At 45.6% G+C, this 22,655-nt stretch overlaps 3 protein-coding genes across 3 annotated transcripts; 1 reads left to right on the forward strand and 2 right to left on the reverse strand.

Annotated features, from left to right (window-relative positions):
* Nucleotides 1-1,901: 1,901 nt before the first annotated feature.
* On the forward strand, nt 1,902-2,864 carry LOC102454447 (olfactory receptor 5AP2-like). Its single transcript, XM_006117859.2, has one exon. The coding sequence runs from the start codon at nt 1,902-1,904 to the stop codon at nt 2,862-2,864; it is 963 nt and encodes a 320-aa protein (XP_006117921.2).
* Nucleotides 2,865-11,201: 8,337 nt separating this feature from the next.
* LOC102454206 (olfactory receptor 14C36-like) lies at nt 11,202-12,155 on the reverse strand. Its single transcript, XM_006117858.3, has one exon. The coding sequence runs from the start codon at nt 12,153-12,155 to the stop codon at nt 11,202-11,204; it is 954 nt and encodes a 317-aa protein (XP_006117920.2).
* Nucleotides 12,156-19,385: 7,230 nt separating this feature from the next.
* On the reverse strand, nt 19,386-20,312 carry LOC102453972 (olfactory receptor 14J1-like). The gene has a single exon (XM_006117857.3). The coding sequence runs from the start codon at nt 20,310-20,312 to the stop codon at nt 19,386-19,388; it is 927 nt and encodes a 308-aa protein (XP_006117919.3).
* Nucleotides 20,313-22,655: the final 2,343 nt, after the last annotated feature.

The raw sequence follows: 22,655 nt of genomic DNA on the forward strand, positions 1-22,655 counted from the left end.
GCAAATTTTGCCTAGTAATGCTCTCAGACTTACAACATAGCAAGAAGCATGGGCTTCTCTTCTGTATGGGCTCCTTGTGTACACATTGTATTTTTCATGCTGGGAGTTTTATTGCTCTTCAGTATTTTGAAACGCAACTTAAGGTACGTCTGCAAAGCAGCACGTACTTCGAAATAATCCACACAATTTGAGCTACGTAAATCGCATAGCTGATTTCAAAATAGCTTATTTCTAAATTTGGCTCTGTTTTCACACTGCTAATTTTGAAATACATCAGTTTCTCAGCGTTTTCCTTAAACCCCCACCTCCGAGACTACCAAAGATATTTATAGCATCATGAGCTTTCATGGGCAAAACCCACTTCCTCGGATCCTCTGGAGAGGGATAACACAAACCCAGAATTTATAACATAAAAAGAAAGGAGGGAAAGTACCTCTTAATTATGGGATGGGTGTTGAGTCTAATTAAGTGTGATGGAAGTTTCCCATACTTAGCTTTTGATGTAAAAATGAGCTGCTAAATTCAGGAAAGGTTGGTTTTGGATTAAATCTTTCCAGTTTTTAGTTACAGACTAAAACAGCTACCCCTCTAAGTATATATATACTGTAGTTCCACTTTTTCTCTAATTCGGTTCACTTTGTTTTCCCCTGAAACTTTCTCCCTTCTGGATAAAATGACTTCCTTTCTTCTCTCTTGACAAGTCCTCATATTTATGTTCCTTACACTTCTTTGGATGGGATTGCAGCCTGGTCTCAGTTACACTTGTGTAAGTCCACAGAAATCCGATGCAATTTACCCGAGTGTATCTGAGATTAGGCAAACAGGGTACAGGGTTGTTTTTCTTTTCTGGTCTGCCTTTCTCTGTTTCTCAGCTGCATTCATCAAACAGGGCCCATAATTCTATGCATTTTCTGCAATAGCTGGATAGATCTTTTTCCAAACCAAATCCTCACAGTGTTTCATTTGTGTCGTATGGGGTATGTCTATCCTGCCTCCACAAAATATAATTTCCTGCTCTGATAGCCATGTAAATACTACAGGTTGAACTTAGCATGGCTATGGGCAAGTTTCCCATTTTCCCGTAAAGTGTGTATACAGCCACCAGTTCTGGCTCTCAGGGTTCTGTGCTGTTATTTAGCTGTAATTCACCCCTAAATGTCTCCTAACAGCCCAGCAAGCAATGGAAGCATTGGTAATGCTGCCAGACAATATCGATCTCACGAAGTCCGGCAAATTCTGTGGTTCAGCACCAGGCAGATCCCAAATGTGCAGGATGAGAGAGTTTCAACCTGTACCTTTGCCTGAGTTATTAAGTCTATACTGCTGTTATTAGCATGACCACATAGACTAGTGGCCCAAACACAATTCCATCTGAGACCCTAGGTACGTAGACAGTTGGCTGTCTGAGACAGCTGTCTGACCTGCTGGGTCCTCATTGCTAATTTTATCTTAATAGCTTGATCACAGCCAGTGCACGTATGTCTACCGATAGAGAATTACATCTCAGTGCAGGGTATATGGACCTGGGTTGAAGTCTTACTAGCTCCTATTTCCAACCTCCTGATTTATTTTTTATGTCTTCAACATTTGTTGATAAGACACCCGTATCAAAGAGATGTTTCAAAACCCCCTCCTAAAGGTATTGCTTTATAATTCAGTGGAGTTTAAGGGAGTTAGAAGGAGCATTTCTGCAACTCAGCAGTGGTTCTGAGGCCTTGAGTTATTGACATATGAAGCTCAACCTCTTAATTATGTGAGTCTTCTTTGGTTCATTGACAACTTCATTTTTCCAATTGACAGATGCAGGTTACCTTTTCCCAATTACTACCAGTGAAACTGACCACTCGTCTCAGCTGTGCGCTGCTCAGTATTTAATGTTCTTCTTTTTCTAGAGACCTATGATGGAGAAAGTGGAAAGAAGAAACCAGACACTCATCACAGAATTCATCCTCTTAGGATTTGGGGAGGGCCCAGAACTCCAGCCCCTTCTCTTCTTCGTCTTCCTCGTCATCTACTTTGTGACTTTGACCGGGAACCTCCTCATCATGGCGCTAGTGGTGGCTGATCATCACCTCCACACCCCCATGTACTTCTTCCTGGGGAACTTGGCCTTCTTGGAGACTTCCTACACCTGCACCATCCTGCCCAGGCTGCTGGTCAGTCTCCTGACTGGGGACAGAGCCATCTCCCTTAAGGGCTGCCTGGTGCAATTATATTTCTTTGGTATCCTGGCAACTATTGAAAATATGATCCTCACTGCCATGTCATACGATCGGTATCTAGCAATCTGCCACCCCCTCCGCTACGCTGCTCTGATGAATGGCAGGGTGTGTATCCAGCTTGTGTCAGCATCCTGGATAAGTAGCCTTCTGGGCTGTGCCCTTGTACATATTTTCTTTTTCCAGTTAACATTCTGTGATTCAAAAGAAATTGACCATTTCTTCTGTGAATTCGCATCCATGCTACCGCTCTCTTGTAGCAGCACCCGGATTCTGCAACTGGTGGCATTTACTGATGCTGCCATCGTGACACTTGTACCTTGTGTAATGACTCTGGCGTCCTACGTTTGTATCATCGCCACCATCCTAAAAATCCCTTCCACCACTGGGAAACAAAAGGCCTTTTCCACCTGCTCCTCCCACCTCATGGTGGTGACACTTTACTATGTGATCATATTTGCTATCTATGTGGTTCCAATAGTCAGCACTCCCAAAGTATCGCAAAAAGTATTTTCTGTCTTCTGCACAGTCCTGAATCCCATGATCAACCCCATCATCTACTGCCTGAGAAACAAGGAGGTCAATGAATCCCTGAGAAAAGTTCTTCATAAACTGGTTGCTGTCAGACACAGAAACAGAATTTGAAAGCACAAATTGTAGCATAAAATGAAATAGAGATGGACTGAGATACTTAGGGTGCATCTACACAGCACCCTAAACTCAAAATAAGATATGCAAGTTGTGCTTCGCAATTGCATATCTTTTTTCAAATCTCTCTCAAAAGAGCTTATTTTGAAATTTAGCTTGTTTACACAATGCCAACTTTTGAAATATCCTGCTATTTCGAGCAATCCTTTATGTGCCTGAGAAACAGGAGGTTAATGAGTCCCTGAAGAAAGCTCTTTGTAAACTGGTTGCTGTCAGACACAGGAAGAGAATCGGAAAGCACAAATTTTAGCATACAATGAAATAGAGATGGACTGAGATACTTACGGTGCGTCTACACTCCTCCCCACACTCGAAATATGACGTGCAATGAAAATAGAATCTATTTTGAAAGAACTTAGTTTGAAATTTGGCGCATCTACGCAGTGTCAAATTTCAAAATAACGTGCTATTTCAAGCCATCCCTTAACCCTCGTCAAATTAGGTTTATTGGGATGGCAAAATAGCATGCCTGTTATTTCGAAAAATATTTTGAAATAACTGGTGGCTTGAGTAGATACAGGGTAGCTATTTCGGGATAAACCTGGTATTCCAAAATAATCGTGCAGTGAAGACATTCCCTAAGACACATCCCAATTTCTTTCTGCTACTTTTGGAGCATTCATCTTTTATCCATTAATACTCATCTCTTTATGCAAAGTTAATATTGTATGAACTATGTTTAACTGATTTTTTTCCCTAGACACACTTTTCAATAAAATACTCTGCTTCATTTATCCCCACATATACTCTACTGCTCAAACTCTGCGGGGAGGTGAACCTATTTAGAGTGTTCTGGGTCTTCTCAACTCCCACAAAACCCAATGACTTTCATTCTCTACTTATTGGCTTCCTCTGTTGTCAGTTTTGCCTCTGAAAAGTAGGTGACAAACATTGCCACCACACCTAGTGGAGTTCTGTGCTTAGAAACATTCTCTGCAGAACTGGGGTTGGGCAAATAATTTCCTGGCTGTGGATGGTTGGAAGCTTCAGATTTGTGCTGTGTGAAATTTCTTGCTAATTGAGAAATGTTTGCAGAGTCAAGACAACATTAAAAAGCAGGTTGATCCTCTGTAGTCTGGCACCTTCAGGACCTGACCAATTCTGAACCGGAGAATTATCCAGACCACGGAAGGTCATTATTGTCTAGCAGCATTACCAACACTTCTACGCCTTGCTGAGCTCTGAGAAGGCATTTAAGGGTAAATTGGAGCTAAATAACAGCACAGAACATGGAGAGTCTGGACTGGTGGCTATAAACAAAGTTTATGGGATGGTGGGAAACTTGGCCAAGTGGACATCTGGCAAACTCAAATCATTCCAGATGATGGATGTTTCTGGACCAGAGAATTCTGGACTAGAGAGGTTCATCTTGTATCTATATCTCTATGCATAGTGTTATCAATATTCCCATTGATACAGACAAACAAAATGGAAACAGAAGATGGATGGTCCCAATTTTCAAAGCTCCTCTGCCCCAATCTCTGTCCTCCACCCAAATAAAAATGAATGAATGGCAACAAATAGGAAAGGAGCACTGAAAAACACATGGCAACTTTTCAAATCCTTGTCCAGTTATTCTCCCATTGGACTTGTTCACCCCAGATAGAAATTTACCACCAAAGTTTGACCAAAAAGGGAATTAAAGTATACAACCTTAGAGTTTCCTGGGGAATTTCTGGTCTTCCTCCAAATTTTCCAATCCTGTTTTTGGCCAGAAATTAACATGATCCCCCTTCACTGATTTTTTACTCTTTATATGCCCATTGTACCCTTCAGCACCCATTCCACCCTCCGGCTGTCCCCTGATGCAAAGCCATGTGGGGCTGTGTAAATGGAGCTGTACACTTTTTGTGGCTTCCTGTATCAGGCTTTTCTTGGATGAAAAGGACAGAAAGTGAGGAGGGGGCTAGGGCACATGACTTGAGAGGAGAGACAACAGGATTAGGGTTAATTTAATCCACAGAAGAGGGAGGGGGGATTTGAGAGCAGCCTTCAGCTTCCTGAGTTGTAATATATTGGATACTTTGTATCGTGCTTTCTGTAGAATCATACTCTCTTCTTGGAACAAAATACAGGACTATGTAGCACTTTAAAGACTAACAAGATGGTTTATTAGATGATGAGCTTTCGTGGGCCAGACCCACTTCCTCAGGGAGCTCCCACTGAGGGTGTGTCTAGACTACAGGGATTTTTTTTGAAAGTGGCCTTTTTTTGAAAAATCCTTACCTGCATCTAGACTGCTGCCACGTTCTTTTGAAAGTAAATCGAAAGAATGTGGCAGGTGTTTTGACTGTGGAAAACCTCGTTTTACGTGGAAGAACACCTTTTTTCGAAAGTGCTCTTTCGAAAAAAGGCGCTATGTAATGCAAACTGTGCTTTTTCAACAGAGAGCATCCAGACTGCCTGGAAAGTGGCTTGCTTTTTCGAAAGTACTGGCTGTAGTCTAGATGTTCTTTTTCAAAAGAGGCTTTTTAGAAAGTATCTTTTGAAAAAGCTTCTTTCGAAAGAGGCTAGCAGTCTAGATGTAGCCTGAGAGTCACTAAGAGTTGGTTGTCTCATTACTAAAGGCCTAGTTGAAAATTGCATCCATAACTCCAGAATCCAAAAGATAAAAAATCATGTAACCATGTAAATTACTTTTAGGCTTCCATAGGACTTTTGTCATTTTTTAAATTAAGCATTGGCTTACATGTTTTTCCAGATGAGTGTCTTAATTCACAATACTCAAAGGAGTTGAATTTTAAATTCATAATCAGAGAGCTAGCTAGGTGTGTAGGTATGTTATTTATACTGGTGTGATTCAGAGTTAACTCATTCAATGCCAGTGGCATTGGTCTGGATTTTATGACTTCCTAATTAGGTGCATCCTGTCTTGTCAAGGAGAGAGTTTTGTCATCCACTTGTTATATTCATAAAGAATCTCAATGAAGTCTCAGTCAAGGCACTATAAGGGTGCATCTACACTGCACCATAGCTCGAATAAGATACGCAATTTGAGCTATTTATTTTCGTAGTATCATAGAACACTAGAACTGGAAGGGATCCCGAGAGGTTATCATATTCAGTCCTCGGAGTGGTAGAAATGGAACCTGACGCCTTCAGAGGCAAGGGGTTCGACTCCCATTACTTTCTCACCCCAAAGAAGATGGGAGGCTAGAGGCCTATTCTAGACCTCCGCAGATTGAATCAGTATCTTCAAAACAACTATTCAAAATGGTTACCTGAACATCGATAATCACCATGTTAGAGAAGGGAGACTGGTTTGCAGCCATCGACCTGCAGGACGCCTATTTTCACCTTACTATACACCCTGTGCACAAACCAGTCCTACATTTCGTGGTGGGATCAGATCATTACTAGTACCAAGTACTACATTTCGGCCTTTCTTCCGTACCCAGACTGTTCCCAAAGATGCTTGCTGTCTCATGGCCTACCTTCCCAGACGAGGCGTGATTATCTTTCCTTACCTGAACAATTGCTTGGTAAAAGGCCCATCTAAAACAGAGATACACTGAATGGTATTGACAACTAGGCAAACATTCGAGTTTTTGGATCTTATACTCAGTGTACAGAAATTGACACTACAACTGACACAGACCCCGAGTTTGTAGAAAGATGATGTCTGTCTGTCCTTGCCTAGAGTTTGTAGGCACTCCATTAGATTCTAGCTCAGCAAAGGCATACCTACTGTTACAAAGGTTTCAAGTGATGCAAAAGCTTATTGCTGCTCTCACGACCAGTCCTACTGTTCCAACACTAACCTGCCTTCAGCTCATGGATCACATGGCCCCTACGACATATATGGTCAACCACATGTCTGCACTTTCGATGCCTTCAGCATTGGCTTGCTTCCGTTTATACCCACCTCAGACGACAAGTGCACAGACCGGTATCTCCTTGCCACATCTTAAGATCTCTCAAATGGTGGTATATCCTTCTAGCAGGCGTCTCATTTCACCGAGATCAACCCTCTGCACATATAACTACCAACGCTTCCCTTGTTGGATGAGGAGCCACATGGATACCATGTCAATACAAGGATGATGGACTACTCAGGGCTGTCTTCAATGCGTGCAGGCATTTCGTTACACACATTCGGGGCAACACTATCGGAATATTGACCGACAACATAACAACAATGTATTATATAAATCGCCATGGTGGTGCTCGATCCCATTCTCTATGCTCTGAAGGAGTCCAACTATGGAACTGGTGCATATGAAACAAAATCGTCCTGGTAGCTTCATACTTACCGTGCATCAACAACTTAACAGCAGACACCCTCAGCAGACACTTTGCCCCAGACCACGAGTGGGAGCTCTATCCCTGGGTTCTCCAATCCATCTTTCACCGATGGGGTCTTCTGAAAATAGACCTGTTTCCTTCCTACAAAAACAAGAAATATCAGCATTATTGCTCCAGAGCCAGCATCAGACCAGGATCTCTAGGGGACGCCTTTCTCCTCAGCTGAAAAGCTCCCCTTTTATAGGCATTCCCTCCTACTCTGCTCATTCCCAAAGTGCTAAAGAAGATCAACAGAGATGAGGTGACAATTATTCTCATAGCCCTGTTTTGGGCACAACAGATATGGTTCCCTTATCTGTATCTGGTGTCTCCTCAGCCACCCTGTCAACTTCCGATTCATTGTGACCTCTTAACTCAAAGCAGGGGAACCTTACTCCACCCACAGTAACAGGTCCTACGCCTGACAGCATGGCTCATTTTTGTTTCTATGAGGGGGAACTACATGTTCAAACCAAGTGAAAGAGGTTCTTCTGTACAGTAGAAAGCGATCTACCCATTACACTTACCTCCAAAAATGACGTAGATTACTTTTGTGGTGTTCCAACAAAGATTTGGACCCAGGCACAGGACCCTTACACGAAATTCTAGACTACATCTTGTTCCTCAAGGATGCTGAATTGGCCTTCCATCCCTAAAAGTACATTTGGTAGCTATTACTGCTTTTCATCAACCAGTAGATGGTGGTTCAGTTTTCGCACACCCCATAACAAAAAGATTCATAGAAGGTCTCTCTATACCCACCACACAGATTACTACCACCACTGTGGAACTTGGAAATGATGCTGGATGCTCATTGTTACCCATGCCTCCTTTGAGCAATCACTTCTGCCCCCAGAAGTAGCCTTAATGGCAGTACTACCGTATACCATTTTTAATAGAGACAATGGGGTATTATGTCCACATCCCTCCTTCATTCCTAAAGTATGTTTGGACTTCCATATAAATGAACCAATTGTCCTCACTTCCTTTTATCCTAAACTGCTCTTAACTCCTTAGGATGAAATGTTTCATTCTCTGGACATACGCAGAGCTCTTGCATTCTATATAGCCAGAACTCGAACTTTCCATAAATCTGAGCACTTACTAATCTCCACAGTGGAGAGTACTAAAGAAGATCTTCTGTTTTCGCAATGTATCTCCAACCTAATAGTCTCCTGCATTACAACATGCTATACCTTAAGGCAGGGTTACTCAACTGTGAAAGCCCCATGGAGCCACAATGATACTCACAGCACATGCCAAGGGCCACAACTTAAGTGTGATTGTGTATATATATATATATATATGTAAATAAATATGCAAGTAGCTTATTTCACGCTGATGGGCATGAATACAAAAATTAAGGCAAGACTACATTACACACAGACCCCATTTAAGGCAGTTCTGCTGATATTAACAAAATGCAATATTCACCCGACTTCCACCCATATGACAGCACTTTTAATTAGCAATGACAGTCTAGGAATGTAATTACTAAAAATCATATCAACAGAAGACCATTATATTGACGACTTTTTTGTTTTAGCTCCCACCTACGGGCTGCACACAAATAGGTTGTGGGTGGCATGTGGCCTGTGGGCTATGTGTTCGGTAGCCCTGCCTTAAGGAATAAGCCACTTCCTGAGACATATAGGGCATGCCCTACAAGAGCAGTTACGACCTCTACAGCTTTTCTTTGGGGAGTTCCCCTCAAGGACATTTGCAGAGTGGCTACATGGTCCGCCAATTACACCTTTATGAAGCACTACACTTTTTCGCAGGCTCAAGCAAAGGACACCATCATGGCCTCCATGGTTCTATCGATTGCTGTTAAGCCATGACTCCGAGGCCCTTCTTTTCCACTTACTCTTGAGTATTGCTACACAGTCACCAACAATGAAGCACCCACGGGGACATCACTTGAAGAAGAAGAGGAAGTTACTCACTTTGGTGCAGTAACGATGGTTCTTCAAGATATGTGTCCTCTCTCCTCCCCATTTCGGAGTCTCCTATTATGTTTTTCAGATACGGGATTGGACTTGAGGAACTAATGGGAGTTCGCGATAAAAAAGGCACAAACGGCTCAAGGCATGAGCTTCACATGTACTGTCCAGCTGATGACTGCTCATGAATACTCTAGTCTGCAGTGCTGGGATGACCCAACACCAAAGGAACATCTAGACTACCCATGTCTTTCGAAAGATATGTACATTTGATATGAATTTGCATATCTTCTTCTGATCCCGTATTCAGAAGAGTTTTTTTGAAAGAAAAAAAAACCAGTCTAGATGTGGTTCTTTCGAATAAACCCCCCTTTTTCAAAAGAACCCTTCTTCCTAAAAAAATGAGGTGTACAGGGTTCTTTAGAAAAAGAGGGTTTTTTTCAAAAGAGCTACATCTAGACTTTTTTTCCCGAAAACACTCTTCTGAAAATGGGATCGGAAGAGAATATGCAAATTCACACCAAATTTGCATATCTTCTTTCAAATGCTGCAGGCAGTCTAGATGTGCCCCAACAGTGAAGCGCTCATGGGGACACACATCTCAAAGAACCATCATTACTGAACCAAGGTGAGTAACTTTCTCTTCTGAGGGTGAGTGGGTGAGCTTGTGTCGCTGTTTTTTCTCATGGCTTGCTCAACATACTGGGCAGGACTAAAGGACTGAAAAGTGAAACAGGAAGTGACCAAGGGAGTGGGCAAACAGAGGCAGCAAATGGGCATTTGAGAGAGAGGTGCACGAACGAAGGATCTGGTGGGCGATGGCCCCATCATTTTTGAAAGTGGGAAGTCTTGGGGGAAAAGTTGATGTGGGGCTGGAGCATTGGAGGATTGGGTGGTATGAGGGCAGGGCCTTGTGACAATGGGAGGTGGGAGGACAGGACTTCAGGGGCTAGAGGTGTGTGGCAGGGAGGGGCCATATTTCATGTGCTGATACCCCCCCCCCATTAGGAATCTCTGTCTCCTGTGGTTTGACAAGGAGTTTGTAGGAGAGCAAAGAATAAAATCCAGGGCTCAGAAAGGCTTTGGCACCCATCCCAGTGTTGCATCTATTTCCAGACAGAGAACCCAACCATGTATGCGTCTCTCCACATCCTGGGGTTGATTTGCTGAGGCTGGTGTCTGAATTTCTTTCCTACAAAGCCAGGCTGGAGACACCATCCAGCGTGAGAGGCGTATGCTGATGAACCTCTGCCACCCGCGGCCTGGCAGATTCTAAGAGGGAAGAGTCTCGGCTGAGGACCATCCATGCCCAAGAGATGTTCATTGAAAACATGTCTATGGAGACCTCTGAGGCTGAGGAAGCCACCCAGCTGTGCTGGATGGGAGTAGCACCACCAGTATTTATTTGTGTATTTATTGAAATGAAAAACGATAATACACATAACTATAGAAGGATCTAGGTGCCCTAACACATCCTAAATGAGACAGCAACTGTCTACAAATCTATAGGAACTTTTTTTAAATTCTTCATCATTGGGGGAAAAAAATCCAAATCTGCTAGAAAAAACTTTTAAAGAAACTATGATAAAGACACGTTGAATAAATGACATTTTTTCATGGCTACCTCCATGTACTCAAACATACTTTGCAAATTCCAAAAGTCACCAGGAGCAAAGAAACAGTGATGCAAAGTCAAGCCCCTCATACATCATCCACAGTTGTGGTCCCCCAAAACAGGAGAAGTGACCAAAAGTTAATGAAGCTCATTAATGACATAGCTTTGAGTATTGATATCCTGTGCAATGTGTTCAGAAAACATAGTTATATTACTCCGCCAGTCAGTGGGAGGGGTATGTAGGAATATTTATTGCCAGCTACCTAGATTCGGATCTTACTTACACTGGTGTGATTCAAAATTAACTCATTTAGTGCCGGGGCATTAGTCTGCATTTTATGATTTCCTAAACAGGTGCATCCAATCTTCTCAATAAGTGAATTTTGTCATTATTTAATTAGATCCGTAAAGAAGCTGAGAATAAAATCGCAGTCAAGGCACAATGACAGACACTGTAATTGTTGATGAATAACCTCCACATAGTTTCTTTAATGCAGCTTTGAGCTCCCTGTTCCTCATGCTGTAGATGACTGGATTCATCATGGCAGGCACCACGGAGTACAGAACACCCACCGCCAGATCCAGACTTGATCCTGAGCTGGGGGTGGATTTCAGATAATTAAACATGGAAGTGAAAAGTAACAAGGAGACCACAGCGAGGTGGGGGAGGCAGGTGGAGAAGGCTTTGTGCCGACCCTGCTCCGAGGCCATGCTCAGCACAGCTTTGAAGATCTGAACATAAGACACAATGATAAAAACAAAGCAACACACAGCTAAAAACAGACTAATGGCAAGAAGCCCAACTTCACTGAGGTCCGAGTCGGAGCAGGCCAGCTTGAGGAGCTGGGGGATTTCACAGAAGAACTGGTTGACGATGTTGGCCTGGCAGAAGGGTAACCTGAAGGTGTTCCCGGTATGCAGGGCAGAGTAGACAATACCTGTGATCCAGGCAGTGCCTGCCATGTTAACACAAGCTCTCCTGTTCATCACTCTCTCATAGTGCAGCGGTTGACAGATGGCGATGTATCGGTCATAGGCCATGATGGTCAGGAAGACAAAATCAGCTTCAAGGAAGACTACAAAGAAAAAGACTTGGGCGACACACACAGGATAGGAAATTAACTGGGTGTCCAGCAGAGAGTTGGCCATGGATTTGGGGACGATGACGGAGATGGAGCCGAGGTCTGTTATGGACAAGTTCCCCAGGAAGAAATACATGGGGGTGTGGAGACGATGGTCAAGGACGATGGCTGAGATGGTGAGAAGATTCCCCATCAGGGTTGCCAGGTAAAGTACCAGGAACAGCACAAAGTGCAAAATCTGCAGCTCTCGGACGTCAGAGAAGCCCAGGAGCAGGAACTCGGTCACGGTGCTTCGGTTGGACATTTTCTTCTTCAGTTCACAGTGTGGGGACTGAGGAGGGAAGAGCACAGACAGGAGTTGGGATCAGAGTGATACATTGAATGGCCCCGATTCCCTGCAGCAATCTCTCATGCTTTGAGTCTCCACTATGCTCAGTGCCCGTCCAAGCTACTCACTAGGGCTGTGTCTAGACTGCCCACTTTTTCTGGAAAATCAGCCGCTTTTCCGGAAAAACTTGCCAGCTGTCTACACTGGCTGCTTGAATTTCTGCAAAAGCACTGACGATCTCATGTAAGATTGTCAGTGCTTTTGAGGAAATACTATGCTGCTCCCGTTTGGGCAAAAGTCTTTTTCCGAAAAACTTTTGCGCAAAAGGGCCAGTGTAGACAGCAGAGATTTGTTTTCCGCAAAAAAGTGAAAATGGCGATCGGGGCTCTTTTGTGCTTTTCCGAAAATGCTTTTAACAGATAACTTTTCCGTTAAAAGCATTTCCGGAAAATCATGCCAGTGTAGACGTAGCCCAAGGGTGGTGAGTTACCGCCCGGGTGTCAAATGGCCCGTACCCCATACCATCCATGGAGCTGCATCAATTTGCACAATCTGGGAATGGCCGAGGGTGACTCAGGATGGGGCTGGATACAATGCCCTATGAAGGATGGAGCAAAGCATCATTCAACCCCCAACAGCTGCATCCAAGAGGGATCCCCTGTTGCTACAACCAGCAAGCCCTAGGCAGGGGCATGAAAGAAAAATTCCAGCAGTCCCTGGACACCACTTTCTGGGGAAATGTGAGACTCACAGTGACTCAGTATCCTGCATGGCAGCTCATCTATTAAATTCCATTGCAGCATCGCATGAAGGTCCTGCTGCCGCGGTACTGATTTACGACACAGACTCCCGCTTCCACCTCCCTGTACGTGTAGGCTAGTAACACCTCCCAGCTACCTCTCCACTGTGTCATGCTCTCGGTCACTTATGTCTGCACAGCCCCGTGGCTTTTGGAACACCTGGATTCTATTCCTGGCTCTACCACTGACCTGCCCTGTGATATTGGGTTGGTCACTTTCCTTTGTTCTGCCTCCGTTTCCCCTTCCTCCCTTTCTCTGTTTTGTCTGCTGGGACTGGTGGCTATCAGGGGGTTGCACTGCATGTTATGTGTATGTTTGGTGCCCCTATTTGCAGGACTTGTAGTTATCCAGCAGCAATGAAGGTGGCATATGGCACTAGAGACAGATATTTAGGTCCTATTTGCATTCACCTCTCCCATGTGCTTGGGCAGAGTTAAGTGATACAGGCTTTGGCTGGGAGCTTCAATTCACTGTTCTCAATCTAAGGCACTAGTGTGTTTAATAGCTGTTCTGTGGGATGCCCACTTTGCTGCTTTCTCCTTCTTCCTACTCAGCAAGTGAACAGAAATACATTTCAGTGGAGAGACTGGGTTCAGATTTTACTGTTATTAGACTGTACTGATGTTCCCATCAAGTTTCGATCAAAGATACCAGTCTGGAAAAATCAGACATTTACTGTTTTAATTATATCAAAGAAACAGCAAAGATTAAAAATCTTCTGGGGAGGTTTTTTACTCTTGAAAGAAAACCTGGACATTGGAAAACTCAACAGATTGGCTTTCCTCAATTTATTTGAACACGTTTCAGATTCTGGTGATTTGGCTGAATTTTTTCTGGTCCTTATTGAAAGAAAACAAAAGTTTGGATTTCACAATTTCTAAGACAAGTCAACTGCTGGTTGCTGGCAGGAAAAACAGAACAAAAACCCAAAACCCTCAAAGCAGCTGGAAATGTTTCAGTAAATACATGTAAAAGGTCATTCCCTTGTCATTCCCAGTTGCATTATGAAATCTGTCTAGGACATTAACATCAAACCCTGTTGGATTGAAAGAACAGACTTACTGTGCCGGGCGTTGCGGGATGCTCCCAACCTGTGCTGCACCAGACACGTCACTGCCGGGATTCAGCCCTTATTGCTGAACATTGTCTGTGAACAATGCCCCTTCACTGAGTTATCCAGCAGCTGGTTCCTGGACCCTCCACTGTATTCCCTCAACTCAGGCAGGCTTAGCTGAGAGGGGAAAGACCAAACGGGAGGGGAGTAGAAAGTCCTCTCACCCTGGAGCTGAGGAAAGGATCCTGGCACATTCAAGCAGCAAACATGGTGACAACTCCGGACGTCCCTGCTGCGGGGCTAAATGGCTGAACTTGGTCTCGAGGCCGAAGAGCCCAGCTCTGATGTCACCTGCGGAGCAAACTTCCCTGTCGCTCTGCCCTAGCTGACCCAGACAAACAGAGAAGAACACAACATGCGCCAGACCTCACACAATGGCAGCATCCCTTGAAGGACCCTGGCTATCAACAAGGCAGGACTCAGGAGCTATTAGAAGGAGATTGCAGAAGAAACTATTTATGTCTAGAATGGGCATGTGACAGAGAACAGCCCAGAGCCGACGGGCACCAGGGCCTCATCTAACCTAGGACAGACTGCTCCTTCAATATCTCCACAGAAGGCGCTCTGGGAGAGCAGAGATTTTTTTTTTGTCCTGTGTTTCATCAGCCACTCTCGGCATGCAGCCCCCAGAGGATCCCACAGCTCAGGCTGCCCCGCTGTTGGATATTGGTCTCAAAGAAGCAGCTGACGGGAAACTCAGTGCAACGTCGTAAACCGATGTCAGTTGATACAGTCTCCAAGAACCCCAAGTTATCAGGACTTGTCAAGTGGAAATTCGGCCCTTTGGTTTCCATGGAGCTTTTTTGAGCCTCACCAGCTGGCGATCGGTCCTATTCTTTGGTCTCTCTCCATATTCTTTGCCTGTGAAACTGAACTGAAGGTGAGAAAAAAGTTCCCGGCCTGTATCCGTTGTCTTAGCTCTGTGCCACATGGGATTCATTGCAGGGTGTAACTTGTAATGGCTAAAGAGTGATTCATTCCCAATGGGGACCGAACATTGCAGGAATTCAGTGTGGCTAAGATTTTCTCTAGCTTATTTTCTATTTCTTTTTGGTTGAACTTTCCTTCCTTCCTTCCTTCCTTCCTTCCTTCCTTCCTTCCTTCCTTCCTGTTATTGTGGATGACACTGATCTAAAAGGCTCATTGGGTTGCAGATGCAATTCGTCATGACATCCTGAAACTGATCAGTTCATATTGGTGGTAGGTATGTCAGAGACCCTGAATATATTTGTAGGGCCAAGACCCTGCTCGGTATAAGACACATGTTGCTCCATTGGACTTAATATGGTCAAATCCATTCTTCCCACATCTTCTCTTCTGTGTTCCAGGAGTGAAACCCCACTTGGTAAAAGGTTAAATTCAGCCCTATTGTAAGCAGGTTCAATTCCACTGAAGTCCATGTGTCTGGTGTCAGGTGAAATCAATGAGCAGCTATGTTGGTTTTCTCCAGCGGGGACATAACAAACGATCCATCTCTAACACACTTATTTATTTACTACTAGAAGATTAACCCAGCGTTACTCACAGGCTGTGTCTACATTGGCATGATCTTGCACAAAAGCAATTGCTTTTGCGCAAAAACTTACTGCCGGTCTACACTGGCCGCGAATTCTTGCTCAAGAACACTGACGTTCTAATGTATGAAATCAGGGCATCTTGCACAGGAACTATGATGCTCCTACTCAGGAATAAGCCCTCTTGTGCAACTGTTCTTGTGCAAGAGGCCAGTGTAGACAGGCAACATGAATTTTTATGGTTAAAATGGCCATCAGAGCTTTCTTGCACAAGAGAGCATCTACACTGGCATGCATGCTCTTGCACAAAAGCATATCTCTTGCGCAAAGGCACATGCCAGTATAGACTCTCTTCTGGAAGAGTTTTTGCACAAGAACTCTTCCGCAAAAGAGGTCTTGTGCAAAATCATGCCAGTGTAGACGTAGCCGCATAGTTCAGGACAGGGTGTGGTGGAATGGGGGTGGGGAGGCAGGAGTCATTGTTTTGGGGAGCGGTGAGGAGCTCAGAATAAGGGGCGGGGGATGTGGGGGAGTGCAAGAACCCACTGGGGCTCTGGTACACTTCAAAGGCTGAATGCAGAAGTGCTTCTCGACTAATCCCATCGACTATTCACTTAGTTGACTAATTGAAATGTAACACCCCTTAGGAGCAGGCTGAGGTTTGGGGGGTGCAGAAGTCAGGGTTGGCGGTTGAGTGGGGTGAGGGTAGGGGTCTGAGTGGAGGATGCTGGAATCTGGGTTTTGGAGTGGGAAGGGGCTTATGGCAGGGGATAGATATGGGGGAGATGGAGACAGGTTTGGCGGTGAGGAAGGCCTCAGGGCAGGCACGTGTGTGTGTTTCTGGGGGGGAGGAAGGGCCGATGGGACAGCTGGACATGGCGGGGCTGTGCCTAGCACAGGGAAGCAGTTCCTCTGGCCTGGGGGTGGCTCCCTGAAACTTGCAGTGACTGGGGGATGACACAGGCCTGGCCATATGGGGACCTCGTGTCCTTGGGGGGCAGGCAGGCGGCTTCTCTGCACCCATTGCTCCTGCTGCCCCAATGTGATTATAATTGCCCCAATTCCTGTGAGTGACTCTTTGCTACCTCAGCTGACCTCTTCACAGGGAATGTGCTGCATTGAAACGGTGGAGGTCTTGACATTTGATTCCAATCTGGTATGGAATTAACCCAAGGTCATTCCATGTTGGGGGGCCAGCGTTAGTCCCTAGTTCTGTACTCGCGGACGGCTGTGTCATCCCTCTGCCTTCCCGCTCTTGTGTCTGGCACCTCGGCACACTCAGCGCCTAGGGACACATGCTCACAACGGGCTCGTCAGTCATAGAATCCTAGAATCCCAGGGCTGGAAAAGACCTCAGGAGTCATCAAGTCCAGCCCCCTGCCCAAGGCAGGACCAACCCCAACTCAATCATCCCAGCCAAGGCTTTGTCAAGCCAGGACTGAAACACCTCTAGGGATGGAGATTCCACTCCCTCCCTAGGGAACCCGTCCCAGTGCTTCCCCACCCGCCTAGGGAAATAGTTTTTCCTAATATCCAACCTAGACCTCCCCCACTTCAACTTGAGCCCATTGCTCCTTGTCTCCACTGAGAACAGCCTCTCTCCATCCTCTTTGGAACTTCCCTTCTGGAAGTTGAAGGCTGCTTTCAAATCCCCGTTCCACTGGACCCTCCCCAATGTGTCCACATCCTTTCTGTGGGGGGGGGGGGGGCAGAATTGGATGCAACACTCCAGTTGTGGCCTCCCCAGAGCCAAATAAAGGGGAATAATGACATCTCTGGATCTGCTGGCAATGCTCCTCCTAGTGCTCCCCAATATGCCATTAGTCTTCTTGGTGCACTCATATCCAGCTTCTCATCCACTGGAATCCCCAGGTCCTTTTCTGCTGAACTGCTACTTAGCCAGTCAGTCCTAGCCTGTAACAGTGCTTGGGATTCTTCCGTTCCAAGTGCAGGACTCTGTATTTGTCCTTGTTGAACCTCCTCAGATTTCTTTTGGCCCAATCCTCTAATCTGTCCAGGTCACTCTGGACCCTACCTCTGCCTTCCAACGTATCTACCTCTGCCCCTAGCCCTCAGATACATTAAATCTGGACCCATGGATTTGTGTCTGTCTAGTGTTTCTAAATACTTAACCTGTTCTTCCTCCACTGAGGGCTTTCCACCTGCTTCCTGTACTGTGTCACTGGTGCAGCAGTCTTGGAGCTAACTTTTTCTGTGAAGACAGAGGCAAAAAAAAAAGCCTTGAATACTTCAGCTTTTCCAACAATCAATAGAGGTCCCACGTCTTCTCTGACCACCTTCTTATTGCTAATATGCCTGAACAAATCTTTTCTTTTTACATAAGAACATAAGAACATCCCTTCTCATCCCTTGCTAGCTGAAATTCCAGTTGCCCTTTGGCCTTCCTGATTATACCCTATATTCTCAAGCAACATATTTATACCCCCCTCCCCAGTCTTCAGTCCTAGTTTCCACTCCTTATAAGCTTCCTTTTTGTGTTTAAGTTCACCAAGGATTTTCCTTGGAAGTCAATCTGGTCACTTGCCATATTTGCTTTTCTTACTGTGCATCGGGATGATTTCGTCCTGCGCCTTCAATAAGGCTTCTTTAAATTATTGCCAGCTCTCCTGCACTCCAGGGGATCCTGCCCATCTGTTCCCTGTGGGAGACAAAGTCTTCCCCAGACTTCAGTGTCAAAGTCGGAGGGAAGGGCTTGCGGAGTGTGATGCTTCTCAGAGGGCAGGTGTGTGAAGTCTTCACCTGACACGTTCCAGCTGCTCCATTGCACCTTTGAAGGGTAAAGCTGCCCTAGAGCAGTCTTAGGGCCAGTGACGTAGGGCCGGTCTACACTGTGAACTTGAGACGGTGGAGCTGCACTGTGGTAGTGGCTACACTGTTACATTTCTGTGGATTGGGGGGTGGGCACTTCTGATGGATTTGATGAGCGTAGGTTGGGTTTTTTTCTCAAGGCTTGCTCAAAGTCCTTGGGAAATGTGCACTAATGGGAATCTGGGCTCCTGGCTGGAATTTCAAAGTATTTCAGAGTATTGTAAGGCTGTTAGTGCACTAGAATTTAATTAAAAAAACCCCTCTATTTGGGCCCAGACCCTGAAAGAATTTGGTGTGAGTAAATCCCATGGGACTGAAACCATTGTTTTGCCACCAGCCTTCTTAGTCCCTTTGAGCAATAGCAGTACTTTAAAACTGTATGTCTAATTGAAATAAGCCCAGTTTAACATCACATCCTTATTGCTAACTCCTCTTCCCCCCAAAAAAGCTCTAAACCCTACATTTAGGTTTAGGCGCTTGATGGGTCTTCACTCATATTTAAAATTAAGCATTGGCTTATGAGGTCTTTTAGATATTATGTATTAATTGGTTTTTAAATAAATGGAAAAGAGAGAACACATGCTTATAGAGGGATTTAGTTGCGTTTTTCATCCGAAAAAGGAGACACAACAGAAACTTCATGTAGTCCGACCTAACCATGGCTTTTGGCTATTCTGTGCACCATGCTCAGCTAGCACAGTGAGGTTTACTATCCAAACCCCTAAGACAAGAGAGATAGGTGAGCAGGAAGATCTATGGCGAGATACTAAGATTCTAATTTTATTTACAGTAGTATAATTCTAAATTAACACCACGTCACTGGAGTTAGATCAGATTTAATTAATTCATAAAAAGTTTGCAGCCTGTGTTCTTCTGGAGATAACTTTGTCATCACTGATTGTAAATCAATTCAGAAGGAAATCACAGTCAAGGAGCGATGATGCATATTTTAATTTTTGGTGAATAAAATGGACACAATCAGTTTCTTCAGTGCAGCTTTGATCTCCTTGTTCCTCATGCTGTAGATGACTGGATTCATCATGGGAGGCACCACAGCATAGAGAACACCCACCACGAGATCCAGATTAGATGCTGAGCTGGAGGTGGGTTTCAGGTGCTCAAATAAGGCAGTGGAAAGTAACAGAGAGACCACAGCGAGGTGGGGGAGGCAGGTGGAGAAGGCTTTGTGCCGGCCCTGCTCCGAGGGGATTCTCAGCACCGCTTTGAAGATCTGCACATATGATACAACGATAAAAACAAAGCACTTTAAAGCTAATAAGGTACTAAAGGCAAGAAGCCCAACTTCACTGAGGTAGGAGTCGGAGCAGGCCAGCTTGAGGAGCTGGGGGATTTCACAGAAGAACTGGTTGATGTCATTAGACTGGCAGAGGGGTAACCGGAAGGTGTTCCCGGTGTGCAGGGTAGAGTTGACAGCACCAGCAACCCAGGCACTGGCTGCCAGTTGGATACAGGCTCCCCTGTTCATCACTCTCTCGTAGTGCAGCGGCTGGCAGATGGCAACGTGTCGGTCATAGGCCATGACAGTGAGTAAGGCAAGATCAGTTGAAGAGAAGTCTAAAAAGAGAAAGACTTGGGCGACACAGGCAGGGTAGGAAATCTTCCTGGTGTCCATGAGGGAGTTGACCATGGATTTGGGGACAGTGACAGAGATGGAGCCGAGGTCTAGGAGCGACAGATTCACTAGGAAGAAGTACATGGGGGTGTGAAGACGGCGGTCAAGGGCTACGGCTGAGATGATGAGAAGATTCCCTGCCAGATAAATAGCCAGAAACACCACAAAGTGCAAAACCTGCAGTTCCCGAATGTCAGAGAATCCCCGGAGCAAGAATTCGGTGACGATGCTTTGGTTGGACATTTTCTTCTTCAATTCCTTGTGTGGTGGCTGTGGAGAGAAGGACACAGACAGGGGTGGAGGTTGGAGTGATACATTCAATAGACCCGATTCCCTTTGGAAATGTCTCATGAGGTGCGTTTCTATGATGCCCAGCACGCGTCCCAGCTATTCACGAGGGTTGGTGAGTTACCACATGGGTTTCAGTTGGCCTGGCTCCTGGAAAGTCTGTAGAGCTGCCTCCATTTGCACCATGTGAAGATCGGGCTTAGGACGGGACTGGATAAAATTCTGTGTGAAGGATGGAGCAAAGCACAATCCCAACACAACAGCGCTCGCTGATATAGATCCCCTCTTGCTACAAACAGCAGGCTGTGGACACGGGCATGAAACTACAATGCCTGAAAACCGTGGCATCATGATTCCATTGTAGTACCGCATAGACGTCCTGCTGACCCTGCAGTGATTTATGACCCAAAATGCCACTTCCCACTCTGTGTACGAATTGGCTAGTAACGCCTCTCAGCGCCCTCTACTGAGTCATTGCTTTGGCCACTTCCTGTCTGTGCAGACCAATGGCTGTTGGGAGACGTAGATTCTAGTCTTGTCTCTGTCACTCACCGGGGTTAATTTGGGCTTTTCTCTTGCCCCCTCTCTCTCCCGTGCTTCTGTTTCCCCAGCCTTCCTTTTCTGTGCTTTGCCTGCTGGGCCTATTGGCTATCTGGGTGACTGTGTGTTATGTGTGTGTTCGGTGCTCCTATTTGCAGCAGTTGTAATTGGTTGGCACCAGCAGAGAGGGCAAATAGTATTAAAGCCAAATATCTACGTTCTAAGTACATGGACATCCTCTCTCTGCTTGGGCAGTGTTAAGACAGACGGGCTTTGGCTAGGGGCTTCAATTCACACTTCCCCATCCAAGGCATTTCTACAGTTAATACAAGCATTGTGGGCTGCCATCTGTGCTATTTCCTGAGTCTTAATGTTTGATAAGTATCCCTTGGGAAAAAAAACATGACACAGATTGCATTCAGATTTTACTATTGTTCGACAATCCTAATGTTCCCACTTGCATTTTATCTAATTTGACAGTCTGAGGGTACGTCTACACTACAAAGTTAGTTCGAACTAACTTAGTTCGAATTAGTTAATTCGAACTAAGCTAATTCGAACTAACGCGTCTAGAACTAAAAACTAGTTCGAATTAGCGTTTTGCTAATTCGAACTAGCAAGTCCACATTGAGTGGACTCTGAACAGGGCTTAAGGATGGCTGGAAGCAGTGCCGGCAGGGCATCAGAGGAGGACTTAGAGCATGGAGGTGCTGTCTCAGGCTAGCCGAGGGCTGCGCTTAAAGGGTCCCGACCCCCACCCCGGACAGACAGTTCTAAGGGGTGCCCCGCTTGCAAAGAAGTTCTGGCTTGGAGTGCCCGGAGTACCCACACTGGGCACATCACACCACTCGGCCATCAGCCCGGCTGCACTTGCCGCAGGCTGCCATCTGGGGAGAGGGGTCAATTGGGGGGCTGCAGGAGAGCTTCCACCCCCAGAAGCCCGCAGAGCCAGCCCAGTCCTCCCCATCGGGGGCTCGTACCCCATTCCTCCCTCACCTCCTTCCACTTACCCTTCCTTAGCCCCCTTCTTATTGATGTACAAAATAAAGATAACGTTTCTTCCAACATTGACTCTGTCTTTATTGAACAAAACTCGGGGAGACGGGGAAAAGGAGGTGGGAGAGGGGAAGAGAAAGGCTGGGAGAGGGGAGGGCAACTAACATGATCAGGGGTTGGGAACAGGTCCCAGATGAAGAAAGGCTACAGAGACTGGGACTGTTCAGCTTAGAAAAGAGGAGATGGAGGGGGGACAGGATAGAGGTCTCTAAAAGCAGGGGGTGGGTGGAGAGGGTGCATTCAGAAAAGTTCTTCCTGAGTTCCCATAAAGAAGGACTAGAGGACACCAAAGGAAAGGAATGGGTAGCAGGCTTCAAACTAGTAAGAGAAAGTTGTTCTTCTTCACAAAGCAAATAGTTAACCTGTGGAACTCCTTGCTGTGGGAGGCTGTGAAGGCTACAACTAGAACAGAGTTTAAAGGGAAGTGAGATCAAGTCATGGAGGTTGGGTCCATGGAGTGGTATTAGCCAGGGCGTAGGAGTGGTGTCCCTGCCCAAGGTTTGTGGAAGGCTGGAGAGGGATGGCCCGAGACAAATGGCTTGGTCACTGTCTTCGGTCCATCCCCTCCAGGGTCACTAGGATTGGCTGCTGTTGGCAGACAGGCTACTGGGCTAGATGGACCTTTGGTCTGACCCAGGACGGCCATTGTAAGCTCAGGGCTCAGGGTCGGGGGTCTCAGTGGACCCCCTTGATTTTCATGCA

This window comes from Pelodiscus sinensis, chromosome 30, assembly GCF_049634645.1.
Source record: "Pelodiscus sinensis isolate JC-2024 chromosome 30, ASM4963464v1, whole genome shotgun sequence".
NCBI lineage: Eukaryota > Metazoa > Chordata > Testudines > Trionychidae > Pelodiscus > Pelodiscus sinensis.